Consider the following 19553-nt stretch of genomic DNA (forward strand, 5'->3'; position numbering starts at 1 on the left):
TAATCCTTTTATTTATAATAAAGAACATGACTTTACCCAATTTTTATGAATCAAAATTATAATTTACTTTTGTTAAATTTTCCAAAATTTTACTAAGTATAGATTTTTCTCTAATTAATTATTGGCTATGACCACACACATTGAAGGTATTTTCGTCAGTTGGAATTACCTGGTCTGCAAAATTTCCCGCCTGTTGCGAGTTGGTGAAAGAATTCCACGAAAGTCTGAGCCACCTCACCAAACCAAAATCATTGATGGGCAGATTAATTTCCCAAAATACCCTTCAAATCAGAACTCAATCACAATATTGCCATTCGCCTATGCCTAATTGCCTTTTTTGGTAGCTATTTTCGGTATGGTTCTAAGTATCGCATTGGACGATCCGTACCAGTGTTATATGTTCCCAATTTCAAAACCTAATCGATACTGCATCAATTGAACTGTATTACAAGGGGTAAAAATACAAAATCAACAGTATTTCCATCCAATATGGGTCATCCAATTGATGGTATCAGTTTTTGAATGGCCGATACCCGATCTGATACAATAATAAAACCATGATGTTGAGAAGGTATTCTATAAGAGGGCCATATTCATTGAAGTACTCCCCTGAATCTAGATGAGCAATGCCATTTCCACCTTAAGGTCATTCTGATAATTTCGTTCCCTGTCGGGGACATTTTTAGGGATGAATTATTATCTCTTTTGTCTAATTTATTACTGCATGCCGAAAGGGAAGAGAGAGAGAGAGAGAGGAACCGAGGAAGAAAATAGAGAGTAGAGAGAGGGAGCTGTATTCCACATGGCCTCGTTGCCGCTGGGGCCTCATCATCCACCAGAGAGTGAAGGTGTGAAGATTGCGCCTCGACGGTCGGAGATGGGAGACGAAAAGGTATCTTTCAGGCCAGATTTCATGTTTTCCGTCCATGTTGGCAGAATCGGTCCGCTGGTGTTCGGTTTTGCACTTCTGTGACGATTTCTTCCTCTGCTGCTTTCTGTTCTTTGTTCTCTCTAGCATTTGTTGTTGTGTTGCCTTTTTATTATCTCTGCTCAAGTTCTTACTTGGAGATCAAACAGAGGTTTTTCGGAAACGATCTCTGTGTAAAGTTTCCCAGAGAGATTTTAGCAGGGGGTGAGCATTCTCGATTATTTATGAGTAAATTTTCGGTTTTTTTCGACCTTCGATCTTAGGATTTCTTCATGTTTGAGGTATACGAAGCCGTTCCTTTTTCTTCCTTTGCCGTTGAATAATTTTATGGTTGCTCGTAGAAAGCTAAAGGAAATTTTTCAAAATTGCCGTTTATTTTTCGTTCCCCTTGTCTGCATTAACCTTTTCCCAGGCGTCCGTCCCCTCTTTCTTGGCGTTTTCATCAGTTCTCTTCTACCCCCGCCCCCTTTTTTTTATTTTAAGATTTTATTTGCGTATTGTTTCTTGTTTGAGAGGAATTTTGTTGTGATGTTGAGGTTGAGCTTTGTTGTTGAGTTTCCTTGTTATTTCTAAAGTGCTCGACTTCTTCTAGGGTTATCGTGCTTTTGCTTTTCTCTCTCCTTACGCGATCTGCTTTCTTTGTACCTGCTGTCAATTCTGTCTTGAGATCTTGCGTTGGAATGAGATTCCACTTTAACTTTTTTTTCGGTATTATTCGGAAATTTGATTAGATCTTCAATTTTTCTAAAGGTTTTAGTATGATTTGGGTTCCCTAGTACTGTACTTGGTATCTTGTGACAAGGTTTAACTCTTTCCTATTTCCAGTTTGATTTCTGATGACATTTCTCTTACCTTTTTTTTCCTTTGGATTCTTCTGCAATCTTTTCTGGTTTACTTCATACGGCTAGTGGCGTTTGATTCTTCCTCTGATTGTTTTTTCAACTGTTCTCTGTTTGATCTGCAAGCTTCAAGGCATTTGATACTTTCTTGAAAGGGATAACCCTTCCAATCTGCTTCTCTTTAACGTATCTTTCTGAGTCCTTTGTTTTCGGAATTCCTTATATTCCTCTATTATTTCTCACTCCCCGTCCTCTGGTGCGAGATATCTGTTCACTTCAATTATGCTGCCTGGCTGCGTATGTGATATTTTCCTTTCTGGTGGAATGGTGGACTATAACTCTGTTGATGATTTCCCTCTGAAACTTATGCTTGATTTCTGGATGGCTTTAGTGATCGTTTCACTTCATATGTGTAACAGGAAATGCCAGCTGCAGTTGGTGAGGGGAATGATCCGGTAACTGGTCATATCATTTCAACCACCATTGGAGGGAAAAATGGTGAAGCCAAGCGGGTTAGTATTGCAACTTTCTAGCAGCTGTGCTTGTGGCTATATCTTTCCTCGGATATTTCACATCTCTTTTAGAGGATTTTAAATATGATTAGAACCCTCCCTTTCTAGAAAATTTATATAGTTAGCCAGCATGGCATTGCCTTTGCGTTCTCTGAGATGCAAGACAGCAAGAACTTTAGCTTTTGAAAGGTCAAATTATAAGGAGTTCATTTCATGACACTGTCTACATTTTTAATGCTGATGCATTTCTTCTTATAACTTACAGACCATCAGTTACATGGCAGAACGTGTTGTGGGGACTGGGTCATTTGGAATAGTCTTTCAGGTATGGCATGGTGGTTCTGCTTCAGCTGTGGTTGTCTTTCCATTTTACTTCTGATTTTATGCTGTACTTTTACTTCCAGGCAAAATGCTTGGAGACTGGTGAGACGGTTGCTATAAAGAAGGTCTTGCAGGACAGGCGGTACAAAAATCGTGAACTGCAGCTCATGCGCTCTATGGATCACCCGAATGTTATTTCTCTGAAGCATTGCTTTTTTTCTACAACCAGTAAAAATGAGCTTTTTCTCAATCTGGTCATGGAATATGTCCCCGAGACTGTGTATCGTGTTTTGAAACACTACAGCAATGCAAACCAGAGGATGCCACTTATCTATGTGAAATTATACACCTACCAAGTACGTATCAAGCTTCTCTTTTGTGGGTTTTGCATAATTTTATGTTCTGCTAACTGGTGGATGGAATTCAGATTTTTAGGGGGCTGGCTTATATTCACACTGTTCCTGGAGTTTGCCATAGAGATGTGAAGCCTCAAAATCTTCTGGTTTGTTCCTTGTAACTGTGCTATCTTTCAGTGGTGGTTATGGCATGGTATGCTGAATCCAGTGAGTTATTTAACAGGTTGATCCCCTTACACATCAAGTCAAGCTTTGCGATTTTGGAAGTGCAAAAGTTCTGGTATGTGCATCCAGTTGTTTCACTACCATGTGGTCTTCTTTCATTCAAGAAACTGAAATATCTTGGATGACTGACGAATACATTACTAGTATCTATGTGTTTATTTGAAATGATAGTTGTGTGTGTATCCCATAACCCAGTAAACGATTATACTACTTTGTTGAATTCTTGAAGTAGACTGAGTGTTTCCCTAAAAATAAACTGCCTTCAGATCAGGGGTGAAGCAAACGTATCATACATTTGCTCTCGATACTACAGAGCTCCAGAACTCATATTTGGTGCTACAGAATATACGACGTCAATTGATATCTGGTCAGTTGGTTGTGTTCTTGCTGAGCTTCTTCTAGGACAGGTTTGCAACTTTAAACATTTAAAGCCCTGATCTTTCTGAACAATTTGTCTGTCATGTTTCTATGATCATTTCTTATTAACTTGTATCGATTTTGTGATGTCCCAGCCGCTGTTTCCGGGAGACAGTGCGGTCGATCAACTTGTAGAGATCATCAAGGTTCAGCTCCATAATCTATTTCAAGTTAATGCGGGTTGTGCAACTTTACTGGTGGATTGTTCACTTCTGAAGTGCCTTTTTGCAGGTTCTTGGAACTCCAACTCGGGAAGAGATTCGATGTATGAATCCTAACTATACTGAGTTTAGGTTTCCACAGATAAAGGCTCACCCTTGGCACAAGGTATGCATTTCATCTGTGCTCCCGTTTTGTGAAAGAAAAATTATTATTGATTTTTTAATAATATATAGGTGAACTAGAGAACTTATGATTGGCGTTAATTGAATATAAATGTGCTCTTGAACACCTTTATTATGCATGAAACTGTTTCTTCTTGGAGGTCTAGTGATTTAGGGGTTGAGTCTGCGTATGCCAATGTTAATGAAGATAATTATTTTTGCTAAATGCTTATGGAGGAAATGCTTAACACTTTTATAACAACATGAATTATTTGACCACATCGGATCCAACTATTTTGAATTTTGTCATTGTATGGAATGTGGTCGAACCTTTTGTTTGTTCCTTTGGTCCATTCTTGGGTTTTTGGTGTCCCCTGCCTCACACCATGGATGCCCTTAGTGTTGCAATCTAATATTAGATGCTTCTTTGTAAGATAGGTTCCTAAATCCCATGTTTAATAGTCAATTGTTATTATCAGAAATAGCTTATTTGGATAATTAACTTCCAATGTGCATGCTAGAGGGCAAATGGTGTAGTATTTTATTTATCCATCTTATTTACCTTCAAATTCCTTTGTTCAGGTATTCCACAAGAGGATGCCTCCAGAAGCAATTGATCTTGCATCAAGGCTTCTACAATATTCGCCTAGTCTTCGCTGCACCGCTGTGAGTATGATTTTCCCTGTCTTTCTATTTTTTTTTGATGGGAAGTTCCAGAACGTATTTTATGGTCCTCACGGCTCTATATTTCAGTCAACTACTGCATATTACATTCTTACTGGCTGCTCGGTTCCGAAGTAATCGTTTCTGATGATTTGAAGGTTGTGTCCCTCGGTGGCTTGTAGATGTTCTACACTGCTACTTTGTTGAAGTTATTGGTGTTGAGGGAAGGGGAAGACAATAAGTTTCATGGTCTAAGAGAAGTCTATTAGGATGATGGTCTTTGTTGGAGCTTCTCAGTTGTATTTTTGAGTTTTCTACTTCCATCCACTAAGGTGTAGGATTTGGAGATTGTGGGGGCAAATGACATTACTTAACATGATCTTTCTTCCTATCTGAACCTCTGGGAGGGTAACTATATAACCATATACGTTGTACCCAGGATGCTTTCTTGTTTTGGACTCTATTTTGACTTGATTTAATACATTATAAGTTGATCAGATGGAACAGAACTCTGTGGTCCACTGCTTTGCCCGCTTTCAAAAGAGGCTGGGATGCTCCCCAATTTCTGTATTTGGAGCTAATAAGTGGTATTTAGGTCACTTTTCATTGACTTTAAATAGTGAAAATGGTCCATTGAACTATTGGAGATCTGTATCTTGCTTTCACATCTAATTTTAGCATGCTGGTAGTTATTATTTTTTTCCCATTTAGATCTTCAAATTTCTATGGTGATTGAGAGGTTTTCTCTAGAGATCCTGAGATGCTGTTCTCTTACCGTATGGACTCTTCTTCATACATGATCCAGTCTATGCCTGTCCTACCCTAGTAGTGAATTTTTCCCCACCTTAATGAATAAACCACTTATTCGTCCAAGTAAATATATCTAACAACTGACATGTAAACCACATCATAGTTGTCATGGCAACTAGGCAGCCCAAGGCGTTGGAGGGGGGCCTGGTTGCAAGGTGACAACAACAAGGCGACTAAGCAACACCTTTACAACTATGAACCACATGAAAAGGATCTAAAAACCAACTTTTTTGGAAAGGAAAATCCAACAAGTGAGAATATTCATTTTCTTCACTGAGATGGATTTCTTTACTGACATCCTTTTTTTTTTTTTTGGTGTGTGTGTCTGCAGCTAGAAGCATGTGCTCATCCTTTTTTTGACGAGCTCAGGGAACCCAATGCCCGCCTCCCTAATGGTCGGCCTTTACCCCCTTTATTCAACTTCAAACAGGAAGTATGCCTCTGAACTCTTGAAAGTCTGTCCCCCTAACATATCTCTGGAAGTATGTTATGTGCTAGAGAAGTTGTTAACAGAAATTAAGATACTGTGTTTTTTGATATGAAGTGAAAGAACTGTATGTAACGAATGTGAAATGTGTCAACTTTTTTTTTTTGGTTTAAAGAAAAATGTGCCAGAGAACTGATATCGACGCATTTGGCATGTTAGGATTCCACATCATTGATATGTTAAAAGATTATAAACAATCGAAAAGAGAAAAAGATAATCCAAAAGGCATTAGGAACACAAACTTCCTTTTCTAGTCTGGATTGAAAATTCTTGACTTGTGCTTGGAAGAGAGGATCATCGATTTTTTGTTGAATGCTCTTTTGCTGAATCTCGGATGATAAAGAACAAATGAAATTTTCTTTAGACTGAATTTGAGTCCTGATTTCATTTACATACCCAGATTTGTGTCTACCTCTCTCCTCGTCAACTTCGAAAAGTCCCATATGCCCCTCCCATCCAAGCACTCCTATTGGTTGAGCTGCTAGCCCCAGGAAAGTCAGTGGCATACCTAACATTTGCCATATATATTTAATATTTTTTTTTGAGGGGGGTGTAGTTATCCATGTAACAATGGAAGGTGATGTTTGCAAATACAAGAAATGTCTGAACCATCCATTTTTACATTTTTTTTTTATCTAAACCGTCTGTTCCCACTCAAAGATTGGAGAGTGCACAGTAATTTCTAGATGCACATGCATGAACATATATGTGCCAATACAAAAGGGGGTATTTGATTGAATTAAACTTTGAGATGACACATGGCTAATGTAGACCATGTCTTCTTCTCTATGTCCGAATGGACATCATTTGTCCATGTGGTAGAATAAATGCTTTGTAACATTTGAAAAGATAACAGACATTCGTGATAATATAATAATTTGTCTTTTTTCCTTTTTTAGGGTAAGGAGTGTTAAAATATTTATTTGGATACGTATTTCAAAACCATAAACATACCTGAATTCAATATGGTATCTAGTTAATTGAATCCACATTTTGATCAGGTCCATCTCAGTTGCACTTAACATTTGGGTTTTACATAGCAGGCTTCAGATAGCAAAATCCCAATCCATAATCAGCTTTTGAAGTAAAATGCATTTGTGGATGTATTTGTTTAATATACGTATGAAATCATGTGTAGCGATCACATCAATTGAAAAAAATTGGGATTATGAAGTTTTCTTTTACCTTATTCTTGACTCCTCAACTACAGTTAAACTTGCATTGACTCTTTTTCTCTCTCCCTGCTTACAGTTATCTGGAGCTCCACCAGAGCTTATAAACAGGTTGATACCAGAGCACACGAGGAGACAATTTGGCCTAAATCTCTTGCACCCAGCAGGCACGTAAGAAAATGAACCTGGAGCCAGAGTTTTGGAACTTCATGATGCAAAGCAAAAGTTAAAGGCTTTGTGGTTAAATCAGCATATATACATACAGGCCCAAGAAGGGGAATTTCTAGCTTGGCAATGCTCTGACATGGATGGCTGGGCCTTCTGAAATTTGGTGCATTTATCTACTACAGTTTTTGTTATTCGCTTTTGGCCTAAATGTTTCATGCTTCTGTATATTATCTCATGATAAAGAATCCAAGTTGGACTGATCAAAGTAGCTGTGAGTAGAAGAAAGATGATGTGAGGCGCTTCCTTTAGGCAGAGGGGCACAAATAGGATGGCAGGAGCAAGCAAAGGTAGTTGGGGTTGGTTGGTCGGTTGTTGGGATAAGTTTAATTACGTGTTGTTGTTCCTACTTATGTTTATGGCGGCTTGTGGTCGCGGACTCGCAATTCAGAAGGCAAGTGTTCTATTACCCCTTTTTGTTATGTTTACATTTTCTTCCTATCATAGTAAAGTTTTTGAAATAGTGTTGTTTCCCTTTTTATTTTTTGGCTCCTAATTTGATGGGGAAGTTGTGTTATGTCTTGTGTTCACAATCTTCCAAGTTCACAAAACATGTTAGGCTGAGCATTAGTTTCCATGGTTTAATCATAGCTATTTGCCTTTTCTGGTTTAAGTTGTTAAAACCATTTTTTTTGTTATTTTATTTTTTTATTTTAATAGCAGGATAGTTTCAGGAATATTATATTTAGATCCATACACATTATGTCATACTATTTAAGGTGTATCAAATCAGCCTAATATCCAACATGATACAACACTCCACTGATCCGATTTTTACTAACAAAGTTAATCACTATGTTACCAATAGAAAAGTTTATATTCTCCAGCTCGGTTAGTATATGTCATTGTTTTTAGAAAAAAAAAAGTTTTTTTTTTTTTTTTTAAATGATTCCTAACTAGACAGAACAGGATATGGCTACAATCAAGAAGTGTTGAATGGAGAATGGACCTTTGAGCAATTATCTTGGTCAAAATGAGACTAGAAACACCGAAAAATGCAGATCATCACATATAAAATGATATGAGATCATACACTTAAAAAAGCTTGTGATCTCAAAACGACCTGATGGTTACGTATGAAAGTTTGAATAAGTGATGGAAATTACATGTAACAATGATCAATATGTCAATTTCCAAAATGCTCCAGGCTTAATTAAAAAAAAAAAAATAATAATAATAATAACATTTTGAAACTTTCACCCCTCAATAGTTGAAGCAGCAATAAGTGTTAGTTTGACACTCTTTCAAGATATGGCAACACCTGATGTAATTAACAATTTGCATAACCTGAATCTTTATGACCAATCAAAACAATAGGGAATTCAGTAAGCACAAACCCTTTAGTCCCTTAAGTGTCTCTTAACTTTCTTTGCCACCACCAAATAAGTTAAACCAAAATTGCTAAGTATCTACCAAGTGCAGTAATAAAATAAGGTCAGGTCATGTGTATACTTTGTTGTTGTTTACATCCTATAGAACTGCCCAAGGAGACTTTACTCACACACACAAGAGGGGAGGGGGGAGGGGCGAGTGGGGAGGGATGATAAGGAAAGGGGGGTGGGGGGTGTGGAATGCGTGTGACAGGAGTTGATCCCTAAACCACAAACTTGGCGCCCTCTCTACCAGCAGAAGTTGCAATCAATGCGCTATGCACTGGATTCACAGGTCATGTGCATACTTGAACGTACATTAGGTTACCAACAGTAGATGCGTAATGGATGTCTTTCATCTAACCTTGCTCTAACTCATTTTGAGGACATTGAGTTTTTGCGAGTTTCTCTTTTATAATCAGTGGTTTGATAGTGTTCCAAGCTTGCATATTAAATTTTTGTAGAAATCTATCAATATTGGCATTTTGAGATAAACCCAAAATGCCATAAGATATGTTACAATGTATCTCAAATTCTCAATGCTCAGAACGAAAGTGGCTTCACCATGATCTTTCATATAAAAAATGACTAGATAACAATCACTTTGTCTCATGTAGAAGAGCCACATTATTGCTAGCAAGAAAAATATCATCAATGTAAAGCATAGATGAGAGGGTTGTCATCATATTTCATTATTTTGTAGTACTCATAGTTTATGTAACGAGTGCCCATGATGTCATATTATCATTGTTATTTTGACTGAATTCTCTAAATAAAATTTGGGAAAAGGGTGGATGTGCTAGCGGTACATCCACCCTTGTGTGTATCTCTTTAATTCCTCCTCTACTTGGAAAGGTCTCCTCTACTCATTGGTTGAACCGTTAACCACAAGTGAACTGGTGACTCACCTAATCTCCTCCCAAAAAATTTATGTAAATAATAATAATCTGTCTTTCAAGGTAGTCCAATGCATTCTTTCTTTTTTGTTTTTGTCCGAAATGTTTCTTGGCCCTTATGGACCAAGTATTGGAATTCTAAGTGAAAATAGATGTGTTCTATGTTTACTTGTATGCCAAAAAATTTTATAGTCAAGTAAGACTTGCAGTGGAGGATTTGGTGTCTGATCCTCTGATCTCATGTACTTACTCCATTGTCTTCCCACACTACTTCCAAGTCAGACTTCTAAAATCTAAATCTGGCCCCAGGATTTCTATTGTGAATTTGGATAAGATCTGTTTTTGACAGTTCATTGTAAGCCTCAACTGAAATATTCTTAAACCTCATAGGTGTTTAAACTCCCAAACTGGAAATGCTCACCCCACAGGTTCTGTGAGCCTTATGAGCCCTAAAGTTCGAGATCAGGTTCACGTATGAGAACAATCTTGTACAATCTCGTATGTCCCTAGTTCATGAATTTGGAATCCACTTTCTCTTCATTTAATAGATTTCAAATCCACGGATCAAGGATGTACGAGAACAATCTCACATGTGAACCTGATCTGAATTCCTAAAGCCCAACCACCCCCAATTCAAAATGTGTCTTGGTTTTCAAAACAATGGATTGGCTGAGACACTCCAGTGGTGCATTTCTCTTGAATTTGCATATAAAATGAAAAGATAATCCAACTTTGAATACACTGATCAGTTTTTTCAAGATTCACCTACATTCTCTCTTTTGCTTCATTTTTTTTTTTTTTTTTTTTAATTCTATTACACATTTTATAGGTGTGGGTGAGTGTTGAAAAACACCTTTGCTTCCATGCCTTATCTTTTGCAAAGTTTCAAACTGATGGGATGATTGGCTTGGCTCTACACTGGAACCTTCTACGATTGTATGGCTTCTACATGGCGTCAAGTGAGAGGCTACTTGTCTATCCATACATGCCATGCGATTACGGAACTTGGAATTTTTTTTCCCGGGGGGGTCATTTTGGTATTTGGCATTGAGGGACTGTTTGTATGAGCTGTTTTAGAAGTCTATCGAGAAAAAGGATGAGTTTACCGTAAGTCGTAGACTTCTCTTTTGGGTTTTTCTAGTCCTAATAGGATTGTGGGTTTGGGTTTTTCCAAGTCCTATTAAGACTATGAGTTTTCCTAATCCTATTAAGATTATAAAAAGAAGAGAAGAAAAGGAGAGAAAGAGAGATCTGTGATTGTGGAGCAAAGGGAGTCTCAATCAATGACATTGGGGCTGACCTCCTTCATTCATTAAATAAAATAGCTATTATAAATTCTATTAGGAATAAGAAAGAACAAAATAACTATTAAAAGTCGAATAAGAAATAAAAAAAATAGAACAAAATATGAAACTAATACAAATTGCTAACTTCTAATTATATTCATGTCTAATAGGACTAGGAAAATCTTAATAGGACTAGGAAAACCCATAGTCCTAATAAGATTAGGAAAACCTAAGGTAAGAGTTTGCGACTTGCGCTAGACCCCACCTTTTTGTTGATAGACTTGTAACACTCCCCCTCAAGTGGAGTATATTCATAGCAACAGAAAGCTTCAGTTTGGACCAACAAGAACTTCAACGAGCATAGAGAGAACTTCAATTAACCATCATAAAGCCATCAACAACTTCAATACCAACAAAAGCCCTTCCCAAAGAAGGCAGTCCAATAATAATGAACAATAGCAACACCAAAAGCCCTTCGTAAAAAATGTACTCTAACGAAAGTGTAGCATTTAACAGTTACATCAAATGAACTTCCCAAAGAAGGCAGTTCAGTAGAAACTGTAGCTCCCACTAGCTGCAACAAAAGTACTCACCTGCTTCAAACAAAGATATCCTCACACAGACGTCTCACAGAAAATTCCATAGAATAATAGACAACATTAGGTCGCTAAAGACCAAAAAACATCAGATTGTTGAATATACCAAACATCATCAGGTTGTTGAATATACTATCTTCAAAAGATAAAATAGTTACTAAGAATAGATAAGAACAGATACGTCTTCAAATGAAATAGTTTTGAGCAAACATAATCTTGAGCAGACAATTTATCAAATCGAGTAGATAGTAATTTGAATCTCCCCTTCACATGTAGTAGTACACAAGGCCAAATAATTTTCAACAACCAACATCATAGAGAATCCCATAACTAAGAGCACCACAATAAAATAATTTTTAATCTCTCCCTGATGATAGCAAATCTGTGAATAAAAAAACATCAACTATGGAAAGTGAAGCAATCATCTCCGCAAAACCAGTAGCTATCAAAATGAAGGGGTAACAACCAGAAACTTCTTTCTTGAAAAAACCAGCAGCTCTTAAGGATGAAACCATCGCCTCCATCCTAGAGACGAAACCAACAATGGAAGAGCAGAAATCAAATTCAAAATCTAATATGTTTTCATAGCAAGGATGGTTTCAGCAAGAAAATCCCAACACTATAAACCAATGGCGGCATCAGTCATTTCGACTACCTAGTCACAAACCAGGTCAGACGATACCAGAGAATAGTAACAAATTGATTCTCCAGCAACAATCGATTCATGACAAATTCAGAAGTAGAAGACACGAATAAAATCGGGTTTGATTTGCATCAAACCTCATTTGAAATGCTAATTCTTCTTTTTCTAAGAACTAGAGTTTCACTAGTAGCATGATAACTTTGAATGACTTTCAAACCAACAACTTGTTAAGCTCTGATATCATGTAAAAAGAAGAAAAGAAAAAGCGAGAGAAAGAGAGATCTACGATTGTGGAGCAAAAGGAGTCCCAATCGATTAGACTAGAGCTGCCCTCCTTCAATCATGAAATAGGAATAAGAAAGAACAAACTAGCTATTATAAGTCATACTAAGAATAGGAAAGATACAAGTCTTGCTAGGAATAGAAAAAAAAAATAGGAAACTAATACTAATTGCTAACTTCTAATTATATTCAATCTTAATAGAATTAGGAAAAAGGAAAACTCCATAGTCCTAATAGGACTAGGAAAACCCAAACCTACAATCCTTAATAGGACTAGGAAAACCAAAGGGAGGGGTCCTCATTCCTCTGGATAGACTTCTAACAAGCTGCAAGCATTCAAATATTTATTTATTTATTTACTTTTTTTTTAATGGGTGAAATCTATTACCTATACCTACATCAGTAATCTTTTCTTTAAGTTAAAAATCATAAAAACCAGTAGCATGTCAGTTCTTTACAACATCCAATGCCATGGATAGAATAGAAGGGTTTTTTTAGACTTAATATAGTTTTCATACGCTTGACTATTTCAAGAAACAAGATTCTTTTTATATGGGGCTTCATGTTGAATGAGTGCAGAGACTATATAATTGTTTTGGCCATTAAATTAAATCCACTAATGTGAAACTCAAGTCAATGCATCATCAATGTCCTTATTTTTTGCAGCCAAGTATCTCTTTTGCAACTACATTAGCTCTGTTTCTTCCAACATAAAATGTCTGAGTGAAATAAAGAACATAGAACTTTTCATTATAGAAATCATCTCATACATTTTTCAGTTATGAAATAGTTGTCCCTGCTATATATCGAACTTACATCCCATTTGTTTATTTTGAATGACAAAATTTTCATGATGAAACATTTAACATTCTTTGTTTTACTTCTGGCCATGTTTAAAGGTTTTGATTCTTTGTTCTTCAGTAACATTTCTTACATTCTTGTCCATCTAGTGGTGATGTGGCTTCAGGCCCAACATGATACTTGACTGACATAGCCCCTGGTGTGAAAACAAGTTTATGTGAAATGCTAGCCCAATGTGAGCTGCAATTAACAATGGAGTGCAGCTGTGCCTCTTCATGTAGTACCATCTGTTTTCGACATGTATTTTACTTCTAATTATGAATCTGTGTAATGGGTGAATCCTGTAACTATAAGCTTGGATCAGCAACATTATTTGATGTGTGATCCCTGTGATTTTAAAATGTGGCTCATTATTGGAAACATCCAACATGGAGCATCCAACCTAATATATATCGCTTCTTCCTTCACTCAACTCCTCAAGGGTTTTAGAATGATTAAGGAGATAGAAGAATTATTTTTGAGGGAAGCACCAAATCGTGGCGTTATACCCCTTTTGTTAAATGTTTATTAAAATAATTTTTTGGCTCAGGCCTCTAATACGATTCTCCTTATACATAGTTTAGCCACTAGGGCTATAAACAATAGGTATGTTTTACATTGACAACATTAATCATGACATTGATGTTCTACCTTATATTCAGTAATTAATGGAGTTTCTATTTTATTTAAAAAAATAAAAATAAAAAATAAACTTTAGTTAGCTCTTGGACCTATTCTGACATATCCCGTGGGATCCTGAGCATTAGAATTTTAAGGAAGAATAATAAAATAAATCATATTTCATCGCCCACATAAAGATCTAGAGGATTACATAACTGGGGCCATGAGACAAAGCATCACATAGCAGGGGTAAAGGGCCATTTCAAAGAGGTAGAGACTAGAGAGAGACGCTATTGGCAAAAGCCTATGGTATGCAGGCAATGTGCCCAGACTTTTCTATTCATGCAGTACGTTATGCAAGCGTGTGCTCTATGAGATTTTGACCATGACAACTACTATACAATAAGACAAAAATTTTAGTTATTCAATGATTTTTTTTTTATGTGTCTTTCTCTCTCACAAATTAAAAGTTTTTCCTTATTAAGAAAAATATTTAAATAAATAAATAAATAAAGTTGTTGAATTTTTTTCTTTTCTTATAGCCAAAGTCTATCATCATTCAACACTTTATAATTTGGTCTCCTTGAACCTTGGATGTGCCTTTTGAAACTCCGCGCGCCAGAGAGTTGAGCAACAGAGTTTGGATGTCTCGCTCTCTTGCTGATCTAGCAATGTAAACCCAAATCAGCTTTCCTGTCTCTGGAGCTGTCATTTACCTATCGGAGTTTATCTTGATGACTCTAGGAGGTGAGGGAGTCCAAATGGGCTGCTGTTGATTCCGGCCATGGCAGATCTTTTGGTAATGTGCGGACACTATTCGTTTTGTTGGAAGCAGATGATATGAGAACCTTTTCATCTCTCTGTTTTATTTACAAAACCCTGATTCTATCTTTCAAATTGACTTCTTTCACTCATTCATCCATTGCTGTCTCTAGTAAGTCCTCTTCAACTCTCAGCAGTGGAACCTCAATCCCCTGCAAACTGGACCAGAAAAGTTTGGAGAAGTTGCTGGACACTTGTGTTCTTGACAAGAATCTGATATTGGGTAGACTGATTCACTCAAAGATTATAACCAATGGACTCGAGGGAGACTCATTTTTTGCAACCAAGCTCATCAACCTCTACTCTGTATGTAGAGATATCCGAGTTTCTGAGTTTGTCTTTCGACGAGTTTCAAATCACAGCGTCTTCCTAGTTAATGCCATGATCAGGGGCTATTCTAATAATGGACTGTATCAGGAGGCCTTGGATCTCTTTTACAATAAGGTGAAGGAGTGTTTTGAACCAGATTCTTACACATTTTCCTGTATTTTGAAGGTTTGTGCTTCATTATCGGATCTTCAGCAAGGAAAACACATCCAAACGTTGGTTATAGAATACGGGTTTGAATCTGATATCTTTGTCTGCAATTCCCTCATCGGCTTATTTGGGAAATGCGGAGATCTATTTCATGGGATTCAATTGTTCGAGAGAATGCCTCAGAGGGATATAGTTTCGTGGAATTCGATAATTTCAGCTTATATACAGAACGGATTTTATTGGGAAGCCATGATGAAAGTCCGGGAGTTGATTCAAAGTGGGTTACGACCAGATGCAGTGACCATAGTAAATACTTTATCAATGTGTGATACAGATTCCACTGTTAGAGAAATACATGGTTATGTTTTGAGAAATGGACATGAATCAACTGCCACAATCTGTAATTGCATAATTTCCATGTATGGAAAGTGTGGCAAAACTGAAGAATCTCGTCTGGTTTTCGATAGAATGCATAAACCAGATAGAGTTGCTTGGAATGCTGTGATTTCTAGCTATGCACAGAATGGTTGTATTGAGGAAAGTATCAGACTTCTGCGAGATATGAACCTTTCAGGATTTGATGCAGATATAATCACTTACAGTGGGATGATTTCTTCTCTTTCTCAGAATGGCCAGCCCAATGAAGCCATGCAAATTTTTATAGAAATGTTGGATGTGGGATTGAAACCAGATGTTGTAACCATAGCAAGTATCCTCCCTGCGATTTCTGACTTGAAGCACTTTGATTACTGTAAAGAGATTCACAGTTACAGTTACAGAAATCAATTAGAATCTGACAGAAGAGTTAGAAATGCCCTGATATATGTTTATTCTAAATGTGGTTTTATCTCGAATGCTTTCCAGGTCTTTGTAAATGTCAGGGAAAAGGATGTGATCTCTTGGAGCTCAATGGTTGTAGGCTATGCACAGAATGGTTATTTTAGTGAAGCTCTGGACATATTCAGAGAGATGATAGGAGATCAAGTAGAACCAAACCCAATTACCATTACAAGTATTCTTTCAGCTTGTGCAAGTATCTCTGGTATTAGACAAGGTAAAGAGGTCCACATTTGGGCATTGAAGAATGGATTTGAGGATCAGACATTTGTGGGCAGTGCTCTTATTGACATGTATGCCAAATGTGGAAGAATTGAAGACTCCCAAAGAGTTTTTGATCTAATTAAGGAGAAGAACTTGGTCACTTGGAACTCGATGATCGGTGGGTATGCTGTACATGGACTTGGGCAGAAGGCTCTTGAAATTTTCCAGAAGATGGAAGAGCCTGATCACATTGGTTTTTTAGCAATTTTATCAGCTTGCAACCATGGAGGACTTGTTGATGAAGGCATCAGGATTTTTAATAGCATGAAGGACTTTGGAATAATACCTAGAGAAGGCCATTATGCATGTATGGTGGACATATTGGGGCGATCAGGGCGGTTGGATGAAGCTTTGAACTTAATAAGAACACTTCCTGTTGAAGCTAATCAGGATATTTGGGGTGCATTGCTTGGTGCATGCAAAATTTACTCAAATTTGGAGATTGGAATTTATACGGGATCTCGGATAATTGAATTGGGTTGTGAGAATCCAGGACACTATGTACTGTTATCAAATATATTAGCGGATTTCAGGAAGTGGGAAGAAGTGGAGACAATGAGGAAGATGATGAAAGAGCAGGGTGTGAGGAAAGTTGCTGCTTGCAGCTGGATAGAAGTGAATAAGGGTGTGCACTCCTTTGTTGCCAAGGGAGAAGCACATCCTGAACGGGAGAATCTATTCAAAATTTTGGAGAGCTTGAATGAGCAGATGAAGGAGCTGAGCTGATATGATTCGGAAAATTTGAGCTATGGGAGGATGGAACTTCACAATTGTATTTTTCAGGTTCAACAGTAACTCAAAAGTGTTTTGGCTCACACTCAAAACTAGTGGTTTTCAAATTTCAAGGATCACCACTAACCTTTACAATAATGGAGAGTCCTCAATCTGTAACTTAAACGAGGTTATTCATCTCTATTGAAGGTGTTATTTACTGCCGCACCTGGACTTGTGATAACAAATAAGGTTATTACTATTGGGGATTCTTTACCATAGAATCATATGAATAACCTCATTGATGTTAGAATACAAGAATCATAAACCAATCATAGAAGATTAACCATGGGTGTAGTCCCTAAATCAAGAACACACAAACATATAGATTTACCTCATACATGATAATCAATTGGAGTAGAATTCCTGTGTGTAAGTTTAAAAGTCCCATAAGTATTGATCACGTAACTCTTTCCTATGTGCTTGAAGATTAATCCCATGAAGATTGTAGCAAAGAACTACACAATGGAGTCTCAGCCGCTAAGATCTTTTGTAGCATTTCACCCTTGAAATACTCTCACATGCACTATTCTTGTGGAGGAGTCTATGTTTCCAAAACCATGAAGGTGTTATAGTGACGGTTGCAGGGACCTTTAGCTTCTATTTATAATAGAATCCCTAAAATCCTAATTCATTCCCACAATGAATTGGGCTAGGAGTTTCTTGATCAGAGTGGGTCTATAATTGCTTGGGCCCAATGGATCAATCAGTATCAATTAAATCCACATAAAAATCATAACAATTACTTGTTGCCACAGAGAAGAAGGCCATGCTCATATATTAACAAGTAGGAAAAGGTAATAATGTATCCATTTGGCATGATCTATGGATCTCATATATTAACAATTGTAGAGTTTCTTCTACATTCTCGGTTAATCCGCGTTTTACATATATATATATATATATATATGTCAATAAGCTGATTCATAATAGAGAAGGGAAGGTTAATTTAGTTTGGGGAAAAAGATCCCTAATAGGCTGCACGCAACCTACCCAGACACGTAAGTGCAGGAGATGATCATCCCATACCCTAAAAATAAAAAATCCCACTGATTATGATGCCCCTACATGCGTTCTCATTGGCTCTTATGCAACGGCCATATAAAGATCTTCTGCCCTTTAGTTTATTCTATGTTTCCTAATGATGTGGTTAATGATATGGTAAATATTCCCTTATGTCCAACCTCTTTCAGGATTTTTGTTTTTCCCCTTTGGTAAAACTAGGATCCTTTAGTACAAAAATTACTTTGAAACTAGTGTAATTATAGTCTGAGGACTTCTAATAGAAAGCTTTGGAATTGCACTGGCATTTGAGCAATCTAATAAACAATGTTTGCAATCTGTGCTTGCTAGCTTTTTCTATTTGATATGATGTGGCATATTACTGTTATGTTGCACCAGCGAAATCTAAACCCAACGAAATCTAAACCCAACTCTATTAGTTGGAACTATTACTTTATGAATCTACGACTTAAAACTTTTTCTCTTGCATCCTTTTGAATCCATTTCTTAGGACCAGTGGGGGAGCTTGATACTTAGCATAGGTTATCAGAAGGGGTATCATGTCTTTTTATTTGTGACGACGGTTATGAGTTTTCGAATGAAATGCAGATTAGGTTTCAATATTATGGTTTCAATCTCATTTTTTGCAGTCTATATAAATACTGTTTCGTATGGAATTCACAAGAATCAAAGCTACCAGGAGTATATCAAGGGCTACAAAGAGCAAAAGATCTAGGGTGGGCCAAATCACCTTATGTCATGTTTCGCCTTTCCCAAGCAAACTTGCCAACAATTGGATTCAATCCAACTCCATTTCTAGAATGGAGACGGCAACCAAAATAAGAAGGCACACTTGATAGGCTGGAATAAGATTTGTTTACCTAAACTTGCTGGAAGTCTTGGATTTCATAACTCAGCAACTCAGAATAAAGCACTCCTGCTTAAACTCGGGTGGAGATTGCTCAATGAAGACAATGCTCTATGGTCGCAAATTCTTGAAAGTAAGTACTTTCCTAATAGGTCAATCTTCCACCCAAAAACTCTAAACAAGAGAGGCTCCCCTACGTGCAACAGCCTGGTAAGTATCCTCCCTATACTTAAACAAATGATTGTTCGCAAAATAGGGGATGATCAATCTACATCCTTTTGGTTTGACCCTTGGCTCCCCTTCAATCTCTTGTTGGACCCTTTGCACCACTCTTTCTCCATAGACAAGGTCTGTGAGATCATTGATGAGAATGGTTGGAATCTCCCCAAACTCATTGAGCACTTCCCGTCCAATATTAGCTCAAGGATAACGTCCATCTCACTCCCTCCCTTTCCATCAACTAACACATGGTGGTGTCCGTTATCACAATCAAGAAAGTTTTCTGTTCAATTGGCAATTAAATTTCTCACAAATAATCTTTGCGCTAACCAACATGGGGCTTTCCAACAGGTGTACATGCTCCTCTTTCTGCTCACATTGGTGGCATTTCTTTTGGAAATTGAATCTTCATCCGGAATTCAAACTCTTTTTTTGGCGGGTGGCTCAGGGAGGTCTCCCAACTAAAGATCACTTGCAGAAA

General features: G+C 37.2%; 2 protein-coding genes across 2 annotated transcripts; both read left to right on the forward strand.

Moving 5' to 3' along the window:
* Nucleotides 1–726: 726 nt before the first annotated feature.
* On the forward strand, nt 727–7759 carry LOC122066998 (shaggy-related protein kinase eta-like). Its single transcript, XM_042630839.1, has 12 exons — nt 727–892; nt 2187–2279; nt 2545–2604; nt 2684–2956; nt 3028–3102; nt 3180–3236; nt 3448–3588; nt 3694–3744; nt 3830–3925; nt 4504–4587; nt 5726–5827; nt 7133–7759. Exons 1-12 carry the CDS (start codon nt 803–805, stop codon nt 7226–7228), a joined length of 1218 nt encoding a protein of 405 aa, XP_042486773.1. The 5' UTR covers nt 727–802; the 3' UTR covers nt 7229–7759.
* On the forward strand, nt 7637–16938 carry LOC122066999 (pentatricopeptide repeat-containing protein At5g16860-like). The gene is made up of 2 exons (XM_042630840.1): nt 7637–7672; nt 14557–16938. The coding sequence occupies exons 1-2, from the start codon at nt 7637–7639 to the stop codon at nt 16936–16938; spliced, it is 2418 nt and encodes an 805-aa protein (XP_042486774.1).
* Nucleotides 16939–19553: the final 2615 nt, after the last annotated feature.

This window comes from Macadamia integrifolia, unplaced genomic scaffold (genome assembly GCF_013358625.1).
Source record: "Macadamia integrifolia cultivar HAES 741 unplaced genomic scaffold, SCU_Mint_v3 scaffold2658, whole genome shotgun sequence".
Taxonomy (NCBI): Eukaryota; Viridiplantae; Streptophyta; class Magnoliopsida; order Proteales; family Proteaceae; genus Macadamia; species Macadamia integrifolia.